Here is a 26711-nt window from a genome sequence, read left to right on the forward strand (position 1 = left end):
ACAGACACATGCTACATAAGCAAGCAATATGATACTAAGATCAAATAAAATTCACCATCAGAGACTTCTGGGATCTAAAAATTCCTTTGGGTGCCAGATGCCAGTACCAGTTTGTACAGATATTTGTCACTTCCCTTTCATGCATTCAACTACTATTTTTCAGGAATAAGGCCTGAAGCAACATGTGAAAAGCAACAAGGTATCACCAATGGAATTTACACTTCCAGTGACCACTGTGAATCTTAGTGATCTTAGAACATTGATGTGAACCCAATGAAAACAGCAGTGGTGCTAGCCATGGACTAGCATGTTTTTAATACAGACAACAGCAGCTGGTAGCATTTTATTTACATCAATTTGTCTTTGACAGTATTACTGCAGACACTAATTTATGCCCCTTAAAAACGCTACCAGAGAAGCCCTTCTATAATCTAAGAATTTACTGTAACTGTAAATTTAAACAAAGTCAAGTGTGCTCCAGAACTTTGGAGAAATACTGCTTTCAAACAAGTCTCTTTCCACAGTGACCTGCAAAGCAGTAAGCTATTTCTGATTATTTTAGTGGCTACATATGCATTTATTTTATTAGTCATCTGGTAATTACAAGATTCACAGGTAGAAAAATGTTGAAATTGGACTTAAGTCCACCCTAAAGTACACCACTAAGTACTTTTGTCTTACCTTTGAACAGTGCTTTTTCATCTTCTTGCTCATGTGCTACCATCACTAAACTAGTAGATAGAAAATAAGCACCAGAAATCCAGGTTCTGAAATTCGTAGCTCATTGCTACTGCACAAAGTATGTTTAATTAAAGGAAATTTTTCATTCTCTGCACATTAAGAAATCAGTTTCCTCGGGCAGGCATTTAAAAACAAAGTTGTATCCAGTTCAGAAGGCTGAATTGCCAATCCGTTACATTTTTGTAGTTTAAATTTGTGCATTTACCTGTTAGGTACTTCCAGCTTTTCAGTTTGGCTTGTTTTGGGGTTTTTTTGGTAATTGTTAATAAAACCAGGTTCAAACTCTAAGGTTTAGTTTTATTAAGTTCTCCTTTCCACCTCCCCCCACCTCCATTTTCTGTCAGTAACAACAAAACCTGTGCAATAAGCACCATGAGGCTGTCCTGAAATTAGTACTATATACACCTGTAACTTCAGGTGTTTGGCATGTGCTGTATCAGATAGGACTGACAGAGAAACAAATTCAAAAGCAAGTACTGTAAATACACCGCGTACAAATAAGCCATGTAAAGCCAATGCAGAACAATGAAGAAATTACATTATTAAAAGTTTTTATTTAGGTTTGGTCAGTACAGGTAAGATAATATTGGAGTCACAGAGCAATATGCATCAACAGGATACAACAGTTCTTAAAAACTGAGTAACTATGCACACAATTCATAAACATTCGGTCACCTAAGGAGAAAATGCACAGATGTATGGTGGGAAAAACTGTAATTAACACTGAAACTACTAGAGGACTCCCTCAGTAAGTCCATCTTTTTAGTGATAAAACTACTGTACTGGGCAAACTTGGCAGTCATAAACCCACAGCTATTATGACAAATCTTGAAGGTGGTGTTAAGTATAACAGTATGAGTAAGAATGCCCTTACACAGCACAGGTTCTAGATATACACAGATTTGTACAGACATCATTTATGTTATACTTTATGGAAATAATTTCCATTTCAACTTCACATTAACTCATATAAAAATAACTTGAGCTACACAAACGTCCTTTTAGCAACATTCAACGTAATTAACTGTTAAAATTTCCAAAGTGGCAGAGGTATTGAAGCAAAAAGAAACCCACAAAAAGGCAAAATTGTGACAAGTATGCACTAATTTAAACGGCTTCTGGACAGTATCCTCTCCCAATTTCAATGACACTGTATAAAAATTTTGCAGAAAAATGTTACAAAACTGAACCCTGCACATTTACACTGGAGTCCAAACCATTCTGGACATGACGAGAACCCACAGTTCTGTTACCTTTCATGCTCACTGTTTTCTCCTCTTGAGGATCATGATTGGAGTCTGTGTCATTTGAGTGGTGAGTGAGAGAGTTTTCACTGCCAGTGGGAGAGTCTACACTTTCATACCCAGTACTGAGCTGGTTTATGTAGCTACCACTTCCTCTACCAGTTCTATCTTCAGAGTGGTTGGACAGCTTATTACCATTCCCTGGAGAAGCTGGGAAGTCATCTTCCGTGCCGCTACCCTCCCTATAAAATCCAGGCCCAGATGTCCGCTGATGGGAGGAGCTGCCATTGCTTGGTCCGTTTGCCAGGCGGCTGCAGTCTTTGCCCACAGCCTCTCCCTGCTCTGTGGGCTCAGAGGATGGAGTCCTGCTGGTACCTGGGTTGGAGGCCTGGGACTGCTGCTGCTGGTACTGTGCCAACTGCTGGCGAGTCTCCTTCAACTGCTGCTGAAGAACTAGAATGGTACTCTGCATACCCTCTACCTCCTCATCAAGCTGGATGATGAAGTCATTCAATTCTATGTAAAGAAAACACATTTGTTGCAAACACTTAGTAGCCCATATATAGCTTGAATCTCAGACAAGAAATTAAAATCCCATAACTCATTATTTTATGCTGAAATTTTTCAGTGAACTATTTCTTAGCCATCAGGTATGCACTGGTTTTGATACTCTGCCTCTGAAGGAGAAAACGCTTAAAAATTGTGGTATCTACCTGTTTTCTATATTGCTATTCAAAATATGTGAGAAAAATTTAACTGCTGGGCAAGAATGGAAGGTATTTAGAAAAAAGCTCAATTACAATAATTAACATTTTGCAAGTAAATCCTAATGTGTCTTTTGCTCAAGTATAAATCTCTATTTTACAGAAATACTGTAAAAGTGACCATGAACCACATCCATACGTAACAGATCTGAGTTACTGTCAAACCCTATGCAGTAGCCAAAAAAAAGGAATTATTTTTTTTATCATATTTCGAGGAGGTTTCAATTCTTACTGTGCTTAATCCTTTAAATCCTTCAAGCGAGGACACAAAAAGACCTTACCAACAAGAGTGTTAACAACCTTCACAGGGTGTTTTAATATTTATGTATCAGAAAAAGGTTTTTACAATTAGGACTGCATTCTGGAACAAAACAAATTTGATCTCAAAACAGTGTAAAAAACACTGACTCAGTCTTCAATCCAACTGCACCATCAGTATGACAGAGCAAATAAAATGCAAACTGCTTAGTATTGTGAAAATAAAAAAGTGTTCTTGCTGCTATGGAAAACAATCATTAGGAAAACTGTTATCACAGGAATATCGATATCTTTATTCATGTATGGGGAAGAAGCAATTCAGTGCTGGAAATTACTACATAAAAGCAGCAGTCTTTAAAGAATGTCTACACTTGCTTCAATTACGTACTTGGTGAATTCTGCTGAAGTGCATTACCAAAACAGTAGTTACTATTCCCACAAAATGACATTATACAGTCATCTACCTTGAGAGTTCTAGCTATTTTATACTGTTACTTTCTCAAAGAGATGAAAATATGATCTATCCTTAAAAATGCAGGACATCCCAGATTTGATGCCGCATCAGGTTTCTGGTATCTTACAAACTTCACATGTAAAACAAGCAAAAAGATATTCAGGTCTATGTGATGTCTAGATAGGTTATATCCCCAAACTTCAGATAACCTACTCTAACATTGTATGAAGAGCCACTGACACTACAAGAATTTGAGACTGAAGACTTTTAAACTTGCATTTTCCCCTCCATTTGAATTATGCAAGAGGTCAGAGTTTTTAGACAAATTCAATTTAGGTTTACAGTGTCACAAAATTCAGACTGTAAACATGATGAGATTTTCATTCATCTGAGTTACCAAAGGGGAAAAAAAACCCCAACAGTTTTTCATATTCTTAGGCATTGTTAAAAGTTGCCAATTTTTTAAAATAAATTCCAAATGACTCAGAGTTAACAAGAAGTTTTCTGCTCTCAGTGCATGCCTAGGCTTTATGTAATGTTAACAGCCTTCATCTTGCCAATTCACCAGTAATGCGTGGAGTCTAAACATTCCCTATTAAATAGCAAGACTTACAGGACAAAAATCTTGATTTCAAACACCACATTACTGGAGCTGCAAATCCCACCAGTTCCCCCAAAGTTAAGGATTCTGTTTGTTTAACTAAGACTACCAGTTAATACTATTGTCATATTTTACTCAATATTACCCTTTCATACTGGCAAAGATGGTTTTGTATTATGTGTATCATCACAAAATTAAACTTGCAGAAGTGCAAGGCAACTTCTATTTTTGTTAAAAAAATCCCTTACCATCCTGACTGCTTTTAAGTTCCTCACTATATTTCTTCTGTAAAGCCAATTCTGCCTCAAGCTGTGCAATACGTCCTTGGGACAGCTGCCTTCCAAGCTCTTGATTCTCCTGGATAAGCATTCGACACTTCGCCATTAACTTTTTCCCTGTTTGGCTGCAAAGGAAAGAGCCATCTATCACAAAACAAATACAAAACCTTCAGTTATCTTCCTCAATCACAATTACAGACAAAAAGGAGATGCAATTTCTGCATGTCACAATTCAAGGAACATTATGCCTCAACATAATTGTCATAGCAGAAAGTCTCCCTATAGTTACCACATGCTGTTCCATCGCCAGTTGATCTTCTGTCGCTGTCCCACAAAGTGGAAGGCAAGTTTTATTACTGAAAATATGAATAAGCATATTGTACTTTTTCTGATACCAACATCTGGATTATCAATATGCACAATCTTGCATGTACTAATTCTTAAAGGAGTTACATATTTGATTAAAGATGTGCTTTGCAATTCAAAAGAGCAAGGATTGCACAGCAAATTATAAGCAAAATCATTCCCCATTTGCTGTACTAGTGAAATTTAATAATTGAATTTGAATGAAGAAAAGGAAGTTGCTTGGGGGAAATAATAAATCTCATGTTCATTTTTCATACTGACATCCATTTTTCTTTAAGAGGTTTAAACATTCATTTGAATGCTGTGCAGGTACTCTTGTTTAAAAAACTAGATGTCTGTTTTTCAACTCAGCTTATATGTTTGACAGTCATATGCAGTATCTGCTTCATGATTTCTATGGTCAGCATTTCTTAAGTACATCTTGTATGGTGAGGAGGAATGAAAATGTAGCTAAACGTTGGAAGGACATCAAGGAAGGGGTATATTATCTATCTACTTCCTTTAAAATTACGTATTTCAGATCATAAGTAATGATCATTAGGCTGTTCAGTTTCTGAAGGAAATGTGGAACAGGTAGGAAAACTTACTTTGAACTGACAGGATTTCCTTTACTAAATTGGTAACATTACACATCTTTAATCTTCATGATAAAAATCTCATTGTAAAGCATTATAGGAAGTAGTATGCAAATTAATATATAGGCAATACAGCTGACTCCACAAAAGAAAAATTGAAGTCCTCTAGGACTCTTAGTCTGCCAAGTCAGGATAGCACCCCCAAACAGTTCTCCTTTTAATAGGCTCAGCACCACAATGAAGCTGTCATCTTTTCTATAAAAGTGTAAGCTCTGCCAAAACCCCCAAACTTGAACAGTTTTATTGTTAATTCAATAGCAAGACTTGCATTACTTTTCAAGACCAAGAAGGTCATTTAATTTTTTGTATGCTTTTAAACAAGTGACAAATACTGGAAAAAAAATTGAGAATTAAAAAAGTAGAACAGGACATTTCTGCTACAATCACAGCCACAGTTCTCTCCTGCAACCAAGATAACCAACCAGACGAATTTAAACAGCAATTTCCTTAACTACCTTCTGACCACTCAAGCCTTAGACAACTTTTAAGTTCTGCCAACTCTGCCCCATTTAACATTTTTCAACTGACTTTCCCAAATCTTTCAGATGGGCTGCTCCAGAAGGAATCTGGCTGTGTAAAGTCCTGGAGGCCTGAAACTCTGCTAAAGGCAGCAGCCTGTTTTCTTTCTTGATGTGATGTCCAATGCCAGGTCCTTGAAGTTTAAATTGTGCTGACCTAATACAGTCCAAGTCGCACATTTAAGATGCAAGTTTCCTTAGAGATGTTCATTCTGTGTAAAGCAGGACCACTTTGGAGATAACCAATGTGACAGATCCCAAAAGTTATTAGGCAGACATGATTTTTAGCCATTTGCAAATTCCTGTTACTGTATTCATCACCACTACAAGTAGAAAAAGTTTACAATGCTTAAGTCATTTAATGCTTTTCTCGTCACAAACCAACATCAATTGCAGAATCAGCAAGTACCAGTTACCTTGGAATTGGGACAATTTTAGAATCCCATTAATATCTTCAAGTTAATTCCTGCCAAAATGTAAAATATTTATTACCTGTATAGAAATTTGCATAGTTACCTATAATGCTATTTCTTCCCATCAAAATTTTTCCAGATGTTCTGAGCTAGTAGAGAGTAACCCTTATAATTTACAAAAAAGACAACACATTCAAGAACATCAAATCCAATAACTATTAAAATAATTCCTATTAACTGTAAAACTAAGTTCAGCATTGTTTTCACAAATCCTCTGGAACATACAGGCAACAAAACCTGTAAGAATGTAAGTGGTTAAATTTCAGAAGACTAGAGTTTGTTGTACTAGGTTTACTGCAAAATGACATTTCAACTAATTTTTATTCCAAGTTTATACTCCGCTTAATGATGGTTAAAATGGCTTAGCATAGCCATTCCTTTGATTACGTGCCCTTTTATTTCCCCCTCCAGACATCAGCAATGTTTATGCTACACAGCCTTATCTACATTAAGGTCCAGAACTAACTCTGCTTAGGGCTGCAGTTAACTTGTTATCCACCCCAAGAGCATCTGTTTAGGATGTGAATAGGACCACTGACTCTTTCAAAAACTAAGCCAGATGCCATGAAATGAGTAGTTGTGTACAAGGATGGGCAATTAATGCTATTAAGAAGGGGGGTGCAAGATGCAAAGAATGAGAAAAAACTACAAATATTTTACATGACCCAATTTCTTTACCTTTCAAGAAATAAAAACCAGTAAAATCTTAATCCAGTTAACAAAGACAGCCTCAATTATTTACCAGGCAATAACTCTAACTTTCTATATTCCAGCCACTGCATGTATGAATTATGCACATTCACACCACTGACTTAAAATTATATGATGCAAATTATGTACGATGCTACAGAAATAACGTTTTGACACTTGAGTTTGAAAGGAAGTCACAAGTTACTTGTCTCTCCTCAGTTGCACACACATTTAGAGCCTGAGGACTTTAGAAAACAACCAACCTGTATCTAAATGTATTAAATAATTTTCTCAACTCCAAGTTAGAAACAAGCAATCTGCATGGCATGTCTCTTTCAACACATTATAGTGAGCTTTACAAATGGCTTGGTAACACATTGACAATTTATTAATATAAGTCTTACCTCTGTTTTGATGCTAGATCATTAAAATCTTAGATACTGCTATAGCAAAATCATTCCGGATGTATCACTTTTAAAAAGGTAAAATTTTTCTGTGGATTTTTCTTTAGCTGTTAAGTCATTACTCATGCAAAAAAAAATAAACCTGCATAAGTATACTACTCTTTGATCCCATATTAATCATCTGAAGCACAAACAGTTAAAGATACTTCCAAGTCAAAATTATTAAGGCATCTTAATAAAAGTCATCAAAACAGTTAGAATACATCACCTTCTGTGACAGCTGAATGTATCTTTTTAATTTAAAAATGAATTTTTTAGGATCAGACTGAGTCATAAAACGTTGCCCAACTGTTTTGAAAAAATCAAAACCTCAGATTACTAAATAGAACTCTATTTGCTATGGGAAAAAACAAACACACAAATGCTACACCAAATCTACATTTTGCTTTACAGACCTCAGATGTGCACTCCCAACTGTCCCAGATTGCTACTCTTACAAGTAACTTGGGACAACAGAACAGAGGCATCAATAGAGTAGCAAAAACTCCTTCACTGATTCCACCAACAAAAATGCATGCATTTAAGGCTTTTTTGGTTTGTTAAAATACTGACTTCGTTTTCAGCGAACGAGACAATGCAGAAATGACAACCTGTTCAGTTCTCGTTCATCCCAGGAGTTTCACAATACAACAGTATAACCAGAAGTGTTCCTTGAACTATATATTACAACTATTTCAAGGCACATTTTATAAAGAAGCACAATACAAAAAAACCCAGGCATACAACGGAATAAAAAACACCCCACCAACACTGAAGACAGTTGCCATCATGTGCCTTCTGTTTTGAGCATTTGAGATCAGTTCTTAGTATGAAGATCGAAAAATTCTCATTTCTGCATGAAAACATGCAGTGAAATTCTTATCACAACCAGTTTTTCTTATACATGCTAGTTGTGATCAAATATATATTGCTTCAAACAATTTTAAACCTACTTTTAGATGGAACGTACATTTTCGTACAGTCCTAATTTTGAGGCGTCCACAGTATTACCAACCATCCAGAAAACAGTTCATTATTTAGCAACAGTGACTTAAGGCTGCATCAAGTGCTAGAGAGCCCAAAGGCTAAACAGTCAAATGTGTACACTACCACTGTTGTGATACCAAATAGCACTCTCATGGCTATTCAAAACTGGTTAGCAAGTAAACTCTTTAATGCAAAATTCACCTCATCAAGTTTTGACCCAGCAGTTCAGTGAACAAGCAGGAAGTCCACAGTCTTATTGGCAAAACTGACTTACAGTGTCTCTAAGTCACTAGGCTCAAGGTTAAGAGCGAAGCATATTCCACTTCTACATTTTACGGGAATTTTACATGTTCAATTCATGATTTATAAGCTCTAGGTTCTCTCTCCTCCAAACTGTCTGTAGACACAGTGTGCCACAGACTTAAGACTTCTGTTTCTCCCTCTATTTTCTTCAAATAGAACAATTTTGCAAATGTCTACATGTTCTAGAAAAGATTTTTTTTCGAAGATGGCCATTTCTTCAGAATAGTCCGACGCTGTCAGGCCTCTGAAGCAAAGGGGGAGAAAAAAGCTGAAACACAAGGTTCATCTGGTAAGTTTTACATTAAGCATTACAAGCTGGACAGTATAAGAATGTGGCTTTTGCCTCAAAACGTCTGAGTCTTGGTGTGGAAACGAGTACTTGGCTGTCCCACCATAGCATTCTCGTAGTGGGACTGTCAGGGAAGTCTTGACTGGGGAGTATTTGTTTTGTTTACCTATCAGGCGTAAATTTCCAGGCACTCAGTTCATTTTGGGCTTGTTCCAGTTTGTCTTTAGTCTGTTCCAGTTCACCTTTCATTTTTAGGAAAAACAAGTTGATGGCTGGGTCCACCATTGTTGATCGCAGTTGGGCAACACTAGGCTGCTGAACTTGCTTGAGGTACTGAATCTGATTCTGCATAAAATAAGAAAAAAAGGCTGTTATTAATACAATATTAAAGAAAAATTATAAGTAATTTTGATACAAATAAGAATAGTCACTCCAAAGTTAACATCAAGATAGCTTGCCTTCTTTCACACTGTAACCCAAAAAACACAGGACAAAAATCACTTGTGCACACCTTGCACCCCTGTTCATGTGCATGCTCACCCAAGCCCCCACCCTACCACCTGCCATGCTTAACCTTTCAAGGCAGATTCCTCTCCAGATCCCAGATCATTTTCTGCATGTCAATTTATATTTGTCAGAACAATATCTGGAGTATTAAAACGCTCCCTTTCTTTTGTATCTTCCTGCACTCTTTTTGGGGAACAAAGAGCATATGGAAAGAATTATCTGCTTAAAACAGAGTTAATTCCCACTTAAGTTCAGCATAAATTATTAAGGAACATTACAGCTAAAACTGACAAGAAATATTTACAAACAAGTAATAAAAAGGTTTTATGAACTTCTAAGGTTTTTTGCAACTGCAATAGTTACTTATGATGCAAAATTGTGTATTTTATAAACAACAAAATTTAGAAATATTGACAGCAATTAAAAGATTTTGTTCTCTTTCAATAACCACAAGCCAAAGGAATTACAATTTTATGTGTTTAGAACCCAGACACTTGCAATAATCAAAATTTCAGAAAAATAACTGAGAGTTTTCTTTTAAATATAGTATTTATTAGTAAAAACTTGAATGTCTATAAATGGGATTAACTTTAGGTTTCTTAAATTCTCATCCCATCACAACAGACATTATCTTGAATTGTACTGGGCATACATGTTTAGAATCCTGCTTATCACCAATATCGCACCAACCTGCATAGAATGTGTTAATTCCTAAATTCAATTTATTATGCTCCCCGTATCATACGCATTTCTTCATCAGCAAGAGGTGAACAGAGTTACCTGACATTAAAAGGCATTAACTGAAAGTCAGGTGGTTTGCTTTCTGGGCAGACAGTCCTGCAACCAGACTTGAGAGCAACAGAGTTTCACTGAGAAACCCTAAAGGGAAAGAGTCTCCCTGCACTCTTTGCTTTTACATGGGCCAACAGCATGGCCAGAAGCACTGACAGCTTAACTATGCTCCTGTACATGCAGTTACTCTGTTATGGGGTCTTTACATGACAGTGATGACAAGAAAGTACAGAAGCCCTATATACCTTCAGTGTGCAGTAGCAACCTCAGTTACTTCTAAATTGAGTATAATGTGTTTTAATTTATATATTGTTAAGCAGCAAAAATTCCTGGATTTTATTTCAAGTAAATAGTTTCAAAGGTACTGGAAGAACTGAAATATTTCCTTTGACACATTAATTTGATATTATCAAAATAAAAATACTTAGCTACTTAAAAAACCTAGAATCATCATACTTTAGACTTTAAATAGACAAACTTTTATGTATCCAGAAAGAAATATAAAGGGAATAAAGGACTGCATATAAATATTTTCAAGAAATAAAGCACTCAAGAACCCACATACAAACATTACCTAGAAACAAGAAGTCCAGATTAAGGTTATGCTAACATTTCTTGGAGGGCATTTTACCCCATGGGTCCTTTGCCTCACTGAATGTGCAATATGCTGCTCACTGAATAAAGATCAGTTTAATTCATTGTTATTGATGTGTATTTTCTAGCCACTCGATTCTTCTGCTGCTGAAGTATTTCAGCAACCTGTCAATTCTTTGTGATGGCTACAGCTAGTAGACAGTGAAGTGGACAACTTCACTCGCAACATATTTCAGAAATATAATCATGATACAGCAACACTGTTTTCAATCCATTTTTAAACAGGGATCACAAGGTGGGGGGGAGGGGAGGGATAAGGCCATGTTCCTTGTCTTACTAAGGCCCAGATTCCTCCCTCTTCCACTGTAAATCTAAAAGCTGCAACAGATTCCTTGAATCACTAACACATAGAATTGCTGCCACTGCTCCTCGGTCATGCCAGAAATGCATTTAAACACTCCAGGGGACCCAACCAATGCTGCGCAATCCCAATCTCATTGGGATCTCTCCAGCTCACACTCCTGAGACCAGCAGATGGCACCTGCACAGGACTTCAGCTCAACCATCATTCCTAAAGCAGTCATGTAGAACAAATTTACTTAAGCTTAACAACCCTTGCTCATTCCATCCCCAAACTTAAAAGACCATTCTTTCCCTCCACTTTTTCCAACTCAAATTTTCTCAATCCCTTCACAAGTGCTTCCTCCAGCTGTAACTCCAGAGTTCTCATCTGTAAGGCTGTTCATCCATGAAGACCTAGCAACCTCCTCCCAAAATGACCTTTTCCCAAAGCAAGCCCAAATGTCTTCTGTTTTCTGCCTATTTCCTGATTACGTTTGTCTTCCTGCTTAGCCAGTCCAAACCTCCCATTCTTGCTCCCTCTAACCACTTTCTGGTATGAGTCACCTCCCACTGATATTCAAGGTGGTAAGGGTTAGGGAGCAGGAGAGTTTGCCTGCAGTCAGGACCAACTTCAGGCTACAGCTGAACCTACAGGAACAGTCATGTCCAATGCCAGACCCCAAGGGAATGCCCACTCTAATACCTGAAGCATCTACTGACTTCATATTCCCAAACATGAAAGTACACACAAGCTGGTATTTTTCAAAAGCCCATCAGATGGACAAGCAGGGCTAATTTTCATGAACAGAATAAAAACCTTGTTATCAGCTTTCTCTCTGTTCCAACCCAAGGAAGGACAGCACTGCAAGCAGTCCATTTAGAGGACATCAGGCTGTGTGTTTTATTTGTGTGGATTTTTATCTCTTTTTGTTAAAGACAGACAGTAACATTTTCAATCCCCTAGTTCCCACATTCTTGGAAATAGTTGCATGCTTTCAGCTGAAATCATCCAAAGATAGCTACAAGGAACAGACTCTAAACATGAAGAATTTACAAAACAGATCACAGGTGCCTGAGAGAAAATGTAAGCAATCTGAGTGAGAAGAACTGTATATCCTTCTTATGAAGAACGAGTAGGAAGGAATAAAATGCAAAACTCAGAAGAGAAAAAGCACAACAGAGCAGTAACCTAAAGCACAAGAGTAATGACTATCTCGTGCTACAGTCCAATTGCACCCACAGAAAGTTCCACCCATTGTTATCTGTTCCATAAAACCCATATTTGAGCAACAAGTATTTCCAAATGTCTATCCACTTATTGACTTACAGTAACTGTACAGTAGCCTGGGAGGGGGTTAAGGCCTTTCCCTGAAGTAGCATTAACTTTACCACCACCTCCACCAGAAATAAAGCTTTATGTAGAAACCATAGCCAATACCTTACCCACACTTCCCTAAGAGCAGCAACCTCTTTTAGGTGGTTGTTTCTGCTGGAGGAAGGTAGCTCAAGGCTACTGCTGACAACAGGGCACACAAGATGTTAAACACCTGAACTTCAAGGCAGCCCTCAGTCACCCTAAAACTGTGGAGTAACTTTGCAGCACCTGTCACAGACTTTTACTAAGCTGCTGGCTCTGAAGAAATCCATATATTGTCCTGCTAGACTCAGCACAGAGCACAAGAGAGAATGGAGCTATGCGCTCCACTCCCATTTGTTTCTTCAAGAACAGCACTGATACAGAATAAGGGCAACGATTCTGCTACTGCTACTCCAACATGCACACCTACACTTTCAAGATGACAACCGGTGATTTTCATAAGCTGAAAACACAACAAAAAAGCTACTATTTTTAAAAAGGGTGAAAATTAAAACACCAAGATAGAGCTCATCACACCTTATTTTAAAACAGAGCAGGTATATTTTAACAAGCAAGGTGTTCTACACAAGTAATCAGAAAACTCAGTCTTTGACAACTACTAGCAGTTGAATATGGTATCAAGTTTTTAACCATTTAAATTTGATAGCGGCAAGTTTGTAAGAATAAAATGTCCCAAAAACAAATCAGTAGTTTTCATGAAACTAAACACCATAGATGCTCAGTCTTTCTAATTAAAATGTGACAGGGAACACTGAAGGCTTACATATAAGTGTTACTGGTATATTTTATGTGTAAGTATGGATTATAAAAAAATGTTAACTCCAATAAAAATATGAAAAAATTATTTTATGGATTAAAATTAGGCATGTCAAACAACAGCCCACGGTGAACAGTTTTTATTAAGAGATTTAGCAACCTATAGCTTAGCTTTGCATCTTATCCAACACGATATATTTTTCTACTGTTACTGGAGTGGAAAAAATACTCTAGCAATACGAAGCCAAGTAGTCCTTCAGACCTTCTTGAAACCATGTGCATTTTTAAACTTGAAAATACTTAACGGTGACAATGCCTCCGTTATAGCTTTTACACCTCTTCTTCAAGGATGCATCTTCCTATCTCCAGAGCAGGAAAAGTATGAGCCACCCGAGTGTGTGGGCCTATGTCTGTTTTTTGTTTCTTTTTGGTAGGTTGTCACCCACCCTTTTTTCTTTTTTACAGTATACTGAAAATAAAAGGTCTTCAGATGTTCTTCTGCACAGATGTTCTGGAAAGAGTATGCAGCTATAAACATCTAACAAAGTGCAGTCAAAAACCCCTATAGTCTTCATACTGTCAAACTCAAAACATTAAATACTTTAAAGTTTATAACTTCAAGGGATGAAGAAAGGTAAATACCATACACACGAATTTGGTTTTGGTGAAAAACATACATTTCTTTTTACTTATTTTTAGTATTTATTGGTTTAGCTATATGCCCAGGGAGGTGATCCTTCCACTCCACCTGGCACTGGTGAGATATGTGGGGTACTGGGTCCAGATCTGGACTCCCCAGTACAAGAAAGACCAAGACATATCAGGGTGAGGCCAATGAAGGGCTGTGAAGATGATTAATGGGCTGGAGGATGTGACACACAAGCAGAGACAGAGTGTTGGGGCTGCTCAGCCTGGAAAAGAGAAGGCTCTGGGGATGTTATTAATGTGCATAAATACCTGATGGGGAGTAAAGGAGGCAAAGCCAGTGGTGCTCACTTGAAAGCACAGGTGATAGGCACAAACTGAAATACGGGAAGTTCCACTTAAACATAAGGAAACACATTCTCCTGTGCCAGTGGTTCAGCACTGGCACAGGCCACCAAAGAATTCTGGAGTGTTCATTTTAGGAGATGCTTAAAAGCCAATACTGCATAGTCCTGAGTAACCTGGTCCAACTAACCCTGTTGTGAACAGGCAGGCTGGACTAAAACTCCAAGTCTCTTCCAACCTCAGTGATTCTGGGCTTCGTTTTTTGCCACTGCAAAGTTTAATCCCCTCTTTTTTTTCCCCCCCTGTTTAAAGCACTACTTACTGTGAACTAAAGTGATCTTATGGTCTTAAGAGCAATGAAAGCACTGTGTACAGAGTTCAGTCACACTACTATACCTGACAGCTCTGAAAACCTTCAGGCAAAAAAGAAAGGAAGACTTAAAAAAGCAAAGGAAAGTTATAATACTAGTTATTAGTTTTGCACAGAGCTTGTATTTTTCTTAAGAGAAGCTCTGAAGAGTGTATTACTGAAACTAGCAATAAGCTTTTTACAATCCTCTCAGAAACTGCCAGATTCAAGGAGAATGAAAATTATGTTAAGGTAATCCAAAATGAGATAGCTTCAAGAAACCAAGGCTAAACACAAATGAAAAAGTCACAGAACATGGCCAGAAATAAAGGAGAGAGAAACGAAGATCAACAAAAAATGTATTTAGAACATTAGACATTAAGCAGAGCTGCCAAATTTCAAAAGAACTTTGAACAAGTCAGTAGCAACTTCACCTATCCAGCCAAACAGAGGCTTACAAATACCTTGTTATCCAAAGGCAATATAAATATCAGCCTAAAACCCCCTAAATGAAACCAAATAAACTCAATCACATCCTTACATTTTAATTTCTTCCTGACTCTAATGATACTCAGAAGTAACATTTTTGTAGATATGCACAGTAGATAAATGCTAAAGGAGAGTAAGCATGGCACATGCAAGAATTAGCTTGGATTGAAGTAAAAGCCCTTCCAACCACAAATGCTGCTGAAAAATCAACATAAATAACTAATATTAGAAAACCCCCACACTTTAAGAAGTGATCTTTACTAACTCGATAAAAGCTAAAGTACCCTGCCATTTCTTTAAACACAGAAAATGTGATGCTGTAGATCCACAAAAAACACAGCACATAGTACTGGCTCAAAAGCTGATACTCCTGCAACAGGAATATCACACTCATCCTTTCTAAATACTTACAGTACACTCTTGCATCTCCTGTTCCTTAGTTGCCAGCCTCATCACCAGAATGTTCTCTCTTCGGGCAGACTCTTGCTGTTGCTGTTTCAACTTCTCTTCAGATTCTCTCAACCCCGTCACATCATTAGCTAATACAAGCAACAACACACAAAGCATGTTTTATACTACCCTCTCACAGAAAGTTTTTAAAAGACAGCTAAAAGAATCTGAAGACCAAATTCATAAACAGAAGTCATAAACAGCTATGCTTTTTGCAGTCATGTTTATAACTAGCATAAACAAAAACCAATACATCATTAAGTATTGAAAAACTTGACAACAGGTGGCTTTAAATCCATACTCCTGGTCCTTCTTTAAGACTTACTAGAATTTTGAAGATGTTTCCATGTTTATATAGGAAATAACTTTTAAACTGCTAGCTTAACTAACTATTATTACAATCTGCAGTCTGAAACTTGGGAAGGTGGAACTGCCCAGGCACGTGTAAGAGAAGTTGAGGCCAGGGTGTGGGACGAGGAAAGTCTGTACTCTGGCAAAAACCAATCTACAATCTGTGAAACAGTGCTGTTTATGGAAATCCTCAAACTGGTCTCGACACTCCATGAGCAAACAGTAAGACATTCAAGAACATTCTGTCACAACCAGACTTCTGATCCATGAACATTTATGAAAACTTATATATGAAATATGAGAGAATGCAGCACATTTCCAAATTACTCAAAAACATATGCAAGCAACCCAATACCAACTGTATACATTCACTCTGCTACTTGCCATGTATAAAAGAATGAAAAATTTGAATAGTTTAGATTTTCATTTTTTTCCAATTCCTTGAGAATAATCAGCTGCAAATATAACCTGAACATCACAAATTGCTTCAGAACAACGATTTCTAAATAATTCTTTGCAGACAATTCATTAACACTGATGGCTTGTGTTGTTTCCAAAATCAAGAAACTGGGAATGTTGAAACAACTTATTTATCTATGTTTAGACAGTTTGAAATGTGAATGGAATCACCTGCTTCTATTTGCTATATTTTAGTCTCTCCAAAACTCAAAACATCATGAGACAGCACTAGAAGGATGTAACAACAGCAAAAGAGAGGATATCCATCCAGACTGACAAAAAAACCCCTTCAAACTCAGTGGTACTACAACTTCAAGTATTTAGACTGAAGAGGTGAGTAGAAAACAGGAAAACACTCCATCTCTAGCTGCCAACAAAGCTTTTAAAAGTGACTTAGGACTGGCTGTTCAGTCACTCCCAAAATGTATTCATATTTTCTCACTTTGGAGTAGGATGTTTTTCCCATATTATCTTCCAAAAGACCAAGTTTTAAAGACCATGTAAGAATGATCAGATCAAATATTACTTGCGGACTCATTTTAGACATTTACTTCTAAACACTATTTCCCCTCCAAGTCTTACAATCCTGTAAGACTACTAAAGGCACAGACATTCTTGGGAGTATTTTGGTAGATAAAGTTTCCTTTTCTAACGGTAAAGTTCTGAAAGTACACCTTTTTATGGGGTTATGCTTTGAAGCTTTCCCCTGCCCAGCAGTCTGAGTCCTATAGATGCAAAAATAAGATTTTTTAGATGGTGTGATAAATTTGCAACTGGAAAAGAAGTTGATAAGAAAGCTGGGAGAGGCTGAAAACCTACAGTAGAAAAAACAGGGGCTATTTTCCTGACAAGTAACTGACATAATACATTATTATCTCTTATTTCTAGCACTTTTAGAAAGCACAGATACTACTTGATCACTCTGCTTTATACATTCAGATAACTTGCATCATTTTGAAACCCAGCTAACTTACAATTAAGGTCTGTGTACTTGCCCTCCAGAGCTTGCACATATGCTTCATACTGTTTCCACCTGTTGCAGATGTAAAAAGAAAAAACAAGAATTTTCTGAAGCTCAGTTTATAAAATCAAGGCATCTCATCCTAAGCTTTCAGAGTACATACTGATAACATAATCAGAAAATGTCAAGAGAGAATTACACAATTGCACAGAAGACAATTCTAGTTTTAAAAAAGGGGCTTTTAATCGTGGAAATAGTTAAATCTGCTTTGTATCTCAGAAGAATAAAACAGTAGCTGTGCATTACAACACTTAAAACTCACATCTTAAAAATTAGTAATTTAGACAAACACTGGGATCAAACACTAATTACTTTGTTATTTTTGTAAAGTACCCTATATATATATATCCTATTCTCATAGCAGAACAATTCAAACAAAATTCTGTAATAAAGTGTGATAAAAATACAAGATTAACTATGTTACCAAGACAAGCAAAACTATATTATAACACTAGAAATGGTGGTCTAGGTTAGGCAGTTGTATCAGCTCATTCAGGTTAAGACCATTCTCTGATTATATTCATCATCCATAAGCCAAATAGTTTAATAACTCTTTGAAAGCATGTTATTTAGGCAATTCATCTGCAGCCAAAAAACATCACTTAAAACCAGCATTTCATACAAACCATCAAATCAGTTGCAAATAAAGTCTGCCATAAAGTTTAGCATGGAATGCTTTATGAAAAAAGTTCACAGCGTGGTGGTTTGGGATTTTTAAGTAGTACTCTGCACTTAACTACGTGTGCTCTTCTTGATGGTACAACTGCACATTATAAAGCAAATTCATCTACTAACTTACCACTACAGAAGAAGGTGTCTGTTCCCTCCTCCCCATCACCTTCTCTCCCTGACACGTATTTTATGCCAGACTCATCATAACTGCTCTATTTTAAGTCTCTAACCTACACCACTACTTCAACTGAAACTGTAAAATCTACCTCTAGGTAATTTTGACCATTTACTGAATTCAAACAGCTCATTAAAGGGTCTAAAAAGCATCAGAGATCTGTAACAGAAAGCAAGATCACACCACTGGGAAAAGGAAGCATGTAGTATCTTCCTTCAAGCAAGAACAAAATTTTACATTTCTTCAGCTGAACATGAAAACAGCATGAATGAACTCTCAAGCTCTGTAAGAGAGCAGAAGTATTTCTACTTAACCCTTAAACTAACCTCTCTGCTCTAAGAAGTTTCACCATTTGACCATTAAAAATTCTGTTTGTTCAGGAGATTCCAATCTCCCAAAAGTAAAACTGAAATGGTCTACTAAACAGCAAACCTAGTAAGAAAAACCTAGTTTTACATTTAAAAATTACATGCAATAAAACAATTGGTCTTCAAATACACAGGACTACTTGACTTTTAAGTTACACCTCCAAGCCCAAAACCATAATTCTACCAAAATTGTGACACCCCCACACTCCTGTAACATACAGAGCAAGTGAAATGAGGACCTGAAACACAAGTTATGCAGACATGACAGACCTCTACCTGAAAAAAAAAAAGAACCCCCCAAATAACCACCCACAAACAAATCATGCAGCCTACGGTGGCCAAGAATGCTACAGGTAACACCTCTAAGTCACCTCTCAACAGCTGCTCGTATTTAGGCAAGAACTAAACTCCTGGAAAAGAAAGCCTAGATGGCACTAGGCCATGTCATGGATTTGAAGTCATATGCCCACCAACTCTTCTAGAAAACGTTAACTACTCAGATGTGGCATTTTGTCAAAAACCCGGTGAAGACTCTTGCAGTTCAAGCAACTTGTATCGGGTCTGGCTGAGATGGAGTTAATTTTCCCCAGAGCAGCCTTCACTGTGCTGTGCTTTGCACTGGTAGCTGGAATGGTGTTGGTAACACATCAGTGTTTCACCCACTGCTAGGAAGTGCTCACACTTCATCAAGGCACATTCTCCAACATTCCCCCCTCACCAGTAGGCTGGGAATGAGCAAGATCTTGGGAGGGAACACAGCTAGACCCTTGACCTCCTTGCCCCGGATTATGCCTTCCAGTACACCTGTAGAAGACTAAGGCTCATCAGTGAATCAGAGTGGGGGAAGAATGACAAAGGCTAAAAGCCAGCTTTTTTTCTCCCATCAGTTTGCTTTCCACTCAATATGGTAGTTTATGTCCATAATCTGATGGTTCAAAATTAATAACCTGAAGAGCTTCACTGAAATGCTACTTGGAAAGGCACTCAAGAACACAGACAGCAGAACTGGGAGGACACTCCTGAATCTGTTCTACATTCAAGGGATCACAGTCTCACAAGAACTGGAAGGTAACTGAGCAGCATTATGTCAGTTACTTAATTCCCTTCGTTCTCTAACAATATTAAGCAGACTTTATAAAGGTAATTTGAAGCTATGAAGTCCTAAATACTTTTTCTTGAAGCACCTTTTTATGCTGCACTTTGGGGTTCACAGCAAATGACAAGTAGTTGGGAGTTGAGACACACACTGCACTCAGGCCATTCCAAAAAGGACTGGCTCTAAGTCCCTGTTGACTGAAGTTCACTAAAAGCACTGTATTTCCTCAGAAATGCTTGTGCATATCTGAGTGCTTCAGTGTTTTACCAGCTAAACAATCAGGGCAATACTGATCAGATTTTTAGCTATGATCCACAGAGTATTTTTTTACTGCGTTCCTGGCTCTTCTTTCTCTCAGAAGCTCCTACAGTCAAGGTAAGTAACTACTGCATTGAAGAGGGGAAAGATTAAGATGAGTTCACAGCCATGAGACAAGCAGAAACTCAATGTCAGATCTAAAGTCTCTGTGTTGGGTCCTGCCCATGTTCAGTCAACAAAAGTTAAAATGAGCAAAACTAAATTATGTACTTCATAGAAAAGAACAGTAAAACTGGGACTCATGGCACAGAAACTGACCAAAAAAAAAGAGAATCTTTTCTACATACGTATTTCATCACTGCAATTGTACAGCAATGGTGACTCACTACCTAAAAGGCCAAAAGGTGATGACACACGTCCATCTTAAAAAGCATTTGCCTCACCAAAGCATGGACCAGAAAAATACATTCCAAGTCTCAAGACAATCTAGTGATCAGCACATGCTTTCCTAAGTCTCAAAGCAGTAGAAATGACATTGATTAAAATACATGTGTAATAATAGTATTTTATTCCAGCCTACAGATGAAGCCAGCAGTTAGTGTAATAATTGCTAGTTTTATGTGAAATCACGATTAGAGGTGAACTTACTAGAGACACATAATTCACCCCCCCATACAAAGAAAAACCCCAGTGTTTGAAAGACTGATCAATGCAAGCTAATGAAATGGACATGATCAAAACAGAATTTAAATTTCAATTTCTGGGTATACTGAACAGTCATTCTCCTTAAATTCATCAAGTGCCCTTTTTGAAAGAGTGTTAGTTTTTCTACACACTGAGATGATGATTCAATAGTAACATTGCTGTCATTAGCAAATTCCCTTCTGCCTCCTTGTTAACATAGGTGAGCTGCTAACATACTTTACCTCCTTGGGTGTATTCCATCGCATTCTCTCTTGAATATATGTTGGAAATTCATCTCTTCTACAGCATCAACTAATCATTGCAGTTACAGAAACTTGATTACAACTGGCAGCCTTTTTGTGTTTTCACACTATCAGTCAGAGAGCAAGTGGCACAGAATCTATGCTCTGGTACCTTTCACATGAATTTTATTGCAGGAAGTAAGGGCACAGCTTTGAAGACTCAGGAGTTTACTACTGCCAGAGAATCTTGAGGACAGAAATTTCTATAGAAAGGATCGCAAGGCCAAAGCCACTTATCAAAGATGCATTTTTTTCTTACTGTTTAAATAAATTCTTCTTTACTACCCAAAAGACTGGATACTCAGAGGAAGACAGAAACCAGTTTAAGCATGTAGAGCCAGACTGTGTTTACTCCCTGGAAAAAACTGTCACCCCAAAAGTAGCTGGCAGGATAGTTTACCCAGAAGGGAGAGTAGCTGATCACCATGTACATTAAGTGTTGCATATGTAACCCTGTGTTTCTACACAATTTAGTCTTTGTTCTATGAAACAGCAAAATTTACCTTGAGACCCTCATAATGCTAATAACTCAGCGTACAAAAAGCCAAGAAATAATGTTTACCAAAATGCACAGACTACTCCAGCAGATGAACAGATGCCCCACAGATGGTTAGTTTGGATAGCTCCTGGTTTACAAATCAGAAAGTTCAGGCATACACAGACAAGCAGCTTGGGATGGTTTCTTTAAGCAGGTGGTCTGGGCAACAGGATTCCCTATAGTTGTTTTTGTGGTGACATTTAAGCTTTCTAAAACATGAAAAAGATGGCCAGGCTCTTCCTTATGGAAGTTCTAGGTGATGAAAACTCCTTTTAACATTTTTCTGTTAATATTTGAACATGCTGAGAAGACAATTGAATGGACTGAGAAAGTGCAAAACATACTGGAGAAGTAAAGAGTTGACATTTTTCTGATGTTTAAAATAACTTGTGATCTAGCAAGGAATCTAAGCAATCATATCTTCTGTAGCTACAACTAAGAAAAAAACCCCACTCCTACTCATGTTTTACAAAATGCTACTAAGGATTTTGCCTCTTGGGAAAAAGTGTTCCCCCCCCCAAACTACAAATAAAAATACTTGAGGCAAGAGAACAACTTTACAAAAGAAATGTATAATGAAACATGTAAAAGTTTTTCAGAACAGGACGCTAAAAGACAACAGAAGAGTAAATTCACACATCTTCCACTGAAAGTTCACTAAAATGTTGAGAAGGAAAAAAACACTTTTTACGTTACCTTAGAATAAGCTCATCTCTAGGTAAAACCTTAAAATCTGCTTCACTAAGGCGAACCTATGAAGCAAAACAAAAGCATAACTTATCAAGCTGTCATGATTACCTGGAAGGGTGAAGTCACAAGTAATTTTACACATACCTTCTTTGGGAGAGGTTCTTCATTCGTCATTGTGAACTCTGAAGGGAGAGGAAAAAAAAAGGAATTTTATTTAGTGTAGTTTCTAGTGTACATGGAACACTGAAACAAACTTGTACTTCTAGCCTTAATTTTTTTAATTTGCAGTATTACACCACTGAAATATTGATTCCACACAATGCAGCAGCAGAGTACAAAACAACACTACAAGTTTGCTCCTGTAATCTAGAAAAAATGCATCTGACTATATCTAAAAGTTAATTAAAACTTTCTACTTATGTCTAAAAAGCCAGTCAGTAATCAATTCTTCCTATTTAACTAATCAAAACCTCCCAACTTTGTATCAAACTGACACGTAGTATATGTCTATATCTACATAACATTGTATGTTACACAGCAGAGGATAATCAGGGTCTGAGGAAAGCGATTTATACTACTACTCCTCCTCTTTGGAATAAAAGAGAGTAATTTGTGAACATTACATGTTCTTGCAAGTACTTACATGCTAAGATTCTAATAAGCAGGAAGTATTGTTATTTTAAAACCCATGTAAATATTTTCAGGAAAAGATGCAAAATAAATGGCTTAGACAGACCATCAAACTGAGTTCTTCTAGTGCATACAGAGCACAACAGGACTGCATTCTGCTAGGTTAAATATTCACACTGCCTTGAGTTATATGCCTCCTTATCTCAAAAAGCAATAGACAGTATTTTCTAGAACTATGATTATGTAAAATACACGGAGTTCATAAATCTTACAGGCATTCAAGTAATAATGAATGCAAGGTTTCCTAGAGGCATGCATCTTTGCAATATGCTTTCCAGTGGAAAAGTTACACATAATTTTAACAGTTGACAAGCATATAAAGCTGCACATGTACCAGGGAAAGGATGTGTCAACTCCTCGGTTGTGAACACTTAGCTTCCAAGGAACAATGCTCTTAAGTAGGAGATATTTTATTTTCTCAATGATTTTTATGGATTACCTTAGTATTTTCAGAATGACTCAATGAACTAATTTAACTTTTCCAAATCCTAAAACTGTTGGTCAGAAAGACGAGCAAATACATTCCAGCGAAGTAGAGCCTTTTCCATCTACACTGACACCATTGACAACTACACAGCACCCTACCAAACAAGGTCCTGGTTAACAACAAACAAAACAACCAACACTCACTCCCTTCCTATAATAAATGCTGACATTAGAACCCACAGAAAGAAAACATTCAGTAGAAGCATCTCACTAATGAATGGCAGCTTCCTGCTGCTAGGTTTAGTAACATGCAGGCACATAAATGCTTCCCTAAACTAGGAGGTCCCCCCCACTCCCACCCCCTTCCCTCCCACTCACAAGAAGTTACTCAAGCATTTTACTTGAACTTCTGCATGCAGCTCATTATTTGAGACTGTTTTACCAAAAACGTACCTTAAATGCAAAATACAAGTGTAACAGAGTACTGATACAAATTGCCAATGCCCAACTCAGCCATTCACAGTAACTTGAGAGTACACAGGGAATGCTTGTGACCCCTGTATTTAGGCTGCCACCTCTCCCACAGTAATTTTCCTAAAAATTTTTAGAAATTTGAACTCCTTTGGAGTTTGGAAGTAGTTTTGAAGATCTAAGCTAGTGTTAAGTTTCTTACAGAGAGAAACATGCTCTTCAGATGTCCCACACAACTACAGCTAGCACTGATTAAATGGTGCACACATTACATCAAGTCATTACGTGTGTGTTCCTCAAAAAAGTACCAGAAGCACACAAATACCAAAATATGTGAATTTGCCCAAAGACTTAGCTTGTAAATCCTGCTGCAGCATACAGCAATTACAAACATATGACGGCTGTCAGAATCATGACTACAAGAATCAAAGGCTGATGTTTCATCCAAAGGTAGTCAACCTTGCATCTCCAGACCTGACACAAAATTCCAGCACCAGACCAGGCTACTCTAACCTCTACACCCAGCATATCACCATTTACAAAACCACCTTTTGCTTTCAGACAAGAGCACAAAAGTGAAGGCTGAAGTTATGGGCCACTGCATTAGAAGTTACTGTCTTACTGCCACCTGTTATTATGTGCCATGATAGAACCACACACTAAAAAAATAAACACACACTAGTGAAAAATGTTCTGTAGGTTATTCTGGAAAAGTTAGGTTACTACAATCTACAGATAAACACTTAGTGCTCTTTCCACACATACGAATTTCAACTCACTACTGCCCTACAAAAGCCTTTTGGGAACCTGGAGTAACTTACCAGAAGCTTAGACATTTACTACTGCTGTATCCCTGCTATCGTTGTGCTCCATGTTTCTCAGAAACATTAGCAGCGCCAGGCTGGCTACAGCAACTGTCACGGTGATTTGCTTTAGTTTTCAGTTAACGACCAGGTCAATCTGTATGCTACCGACCACAACAGTGCAACTGAAATGTTCATTCTTTGAATTTAATACAGTAACTTCTCAAGCACTGTGCATCGAGAGATGCTTCTTATCACATGGCTCTCCTCTAAAAGAGATCATCTCTCTCCTACCCGTATCAGAAATATCTTGCAAGAACATGATGAAGTGTTACTTTCCACAATAAAAAGAATCAATGTAAACAACATTCCTGCATAACTGACTGGAATTAACACGATTTTATTTTGTGATTTATATTATGAACAGCTTAACTGTACTATCCTAACTAAGCACTTTCATGATTTTGCAGAGACAGTGGCTGCCACACACCACTCCTGCATTTCTGCTCCTGGCAACAAGCAACATAAAACCATACTCCATACTTAGAGCAACACTGTCACAGGCACTGAAAGAATTTTTATGAAATCTCAGTGGTTTAGGCTTTTATGGCAGTTTCAATTAAAAGAGATGTGAAAGGGGGAAAGCGCATTAATTTTAGTAACTCTGGTAGAAGCCCGCACACCTTTTCCTACAAGGTTTATAAAACACAGGATTTAAAAACTTCTTAAAAAACCTCAGTGAACAAAAATACTTAAATAATATCAGGTAAGAGGCCTTACTAGTTATGCCCGAACTGAGTCATTCTAATGATAAGAAAAAATAGTTTCATGGGGAAAACCCCAGCATGGGCTCCCAGCTCCCAAAGCACGTATGTGTGTGCATATATATACACACACGTATAATTTAGAGAATCACAGAATCGTTAGGGTTGGAAGGCATCTCTGGGGATTACACAGTCCAACACCCCTCCACCAAGGCAAGATCACCTAGAGCAGGTGACGCAGGAACATGTCCAGGTGGGTGCTGACTGTCTCCAGAGAGGGAGACCCCATGACATCCCTGGGCAGCCTGTTCCAGTGCCCTGCCACCCTCAACGTAAAGAAGTTCTTCCTCATGTTGAGGTGAAACTTCTTGTGTTTTAATCTATGGTCACTGCCTCTCGTCCTGTCCCTGGGTACCACTGAAAAGAGTCTAGCACCATTCACCTGCCACCCACCTTTAAGATATTTGTATGTATTGATGAGACCCCCTCTCAGTCTTCTCTTTTCTAGAGAAAACAGGCCCAGCTACCGCAGTCTCTCCTCACAACACAAATGTTCCAGACCCCAAATAGTCTTTGTGGCCCTCCCCTGAACCCCCTCCAGCAGCTCCTTGTCTTTCTTGTACAGAGGAGCCTTTTGATGTCTAAAAAGAAAAGCTTCACAGTAGCACCGTAACTGGTCAGCCCTCACACTCGCCTCAGCAACCGCGGAGGTGCCGCCCCCCCCCCCTCCCGCGGGGCGCAGCCGCAGGTGTTTGACAGACCCAGCTGCTGTGGCCGCCCCCCAGCCCAAGCAATGCCCGCCCCGCCGCCCTCGCTCCTCTCCAACAAGGGAAGCGACAAGCGCGGCTCCCGGGGGCGCGCCGGCAGCCCAAGGCAGGGGGAGGAGGATCCCGGTCGCGCAGCCAGGCCAGGCTTCGGGGCCTCGCACAAAATGGCTCTAAGTGCTTCCGCTCCTCCCCCCCGCGCCCGAGGTGAGGGATGGAAGCGCCGCTGGGGTTCGGCACCCCGGGACCGCGAGCTGCCCTGTCCGTACGTCCCGCCGGGGCGGAGCGCTCGCACGGCCACTCACCTCCCGCCCGCGGCGCGGAGGCCCCGCGCCCCTCGCACGCCGCTCGCCTGGGCCGCACTCCTCCTCACATCGAGCGGGGGCGAAACGCCGCCACCTCCGCGCCTGCCGCCACCAGCTCCGCGGGCGCCGCTGCTGCCGCCGCTACCACCAGCTCCGCGGCCGAGACCGCCGCACCCCCCCCCC

At 38.5% G+C, this 26711-nt stretch overlaps 1 protein-coding gene across 2 annotated transcripts; it reads right to left on the reverse strand.

The window, feature by feature from the left end:
* Positions 1–1275: 1275 nt before the first annotated feature.
* WTAP (WT1 associated protein) lies at positions 1276–26711 on the reverse strand. Of its 2 annotated transcripts, XM_082302815.1 has the most exons (8): positions 26529–26711; positions 22450–22487; positions 22312–22367; positions 17476–17534; positions 15653–15780; positions 9211–9389; positions 4311–4465; positions 1276–2501 (listed from the first exon to the last, which is right to left on the reverse strand). In XM_082302815.1, the coding sequence occupies exons 2-8, from the start codon at positions 22477–22479 to the stop codon at positions 1918–1920; spliced, it is 1191 nt and encodes a 396-aa protein (XP_082158941.1). In that variant the 5' UTR covers positions 22480–22487; positions 26529–26711; the 3' UTR covers positions 1276–1917. The 2 variants fall into 2 exon arrangements, 1 of the variants encoding a protein (XP_082158941.1); XR_014227345.1 differs by lacking the exon at positions 1276–2501 and having other exon boundaries at positions 4332–4465; positions 8654–9389.

The sequence above is a fragment of the Coloeus monedula genome (genome assembly GCF_965178545.1).
Source record: "Coloeus monedula genome assembly, chromosome: 2".
Classification (NCBI taxonomy): Eukaryota; Metazoa; Chordata; class Aves; order Passeriformes; family Corvidae; genus Coloeus; species Coloeus monedula.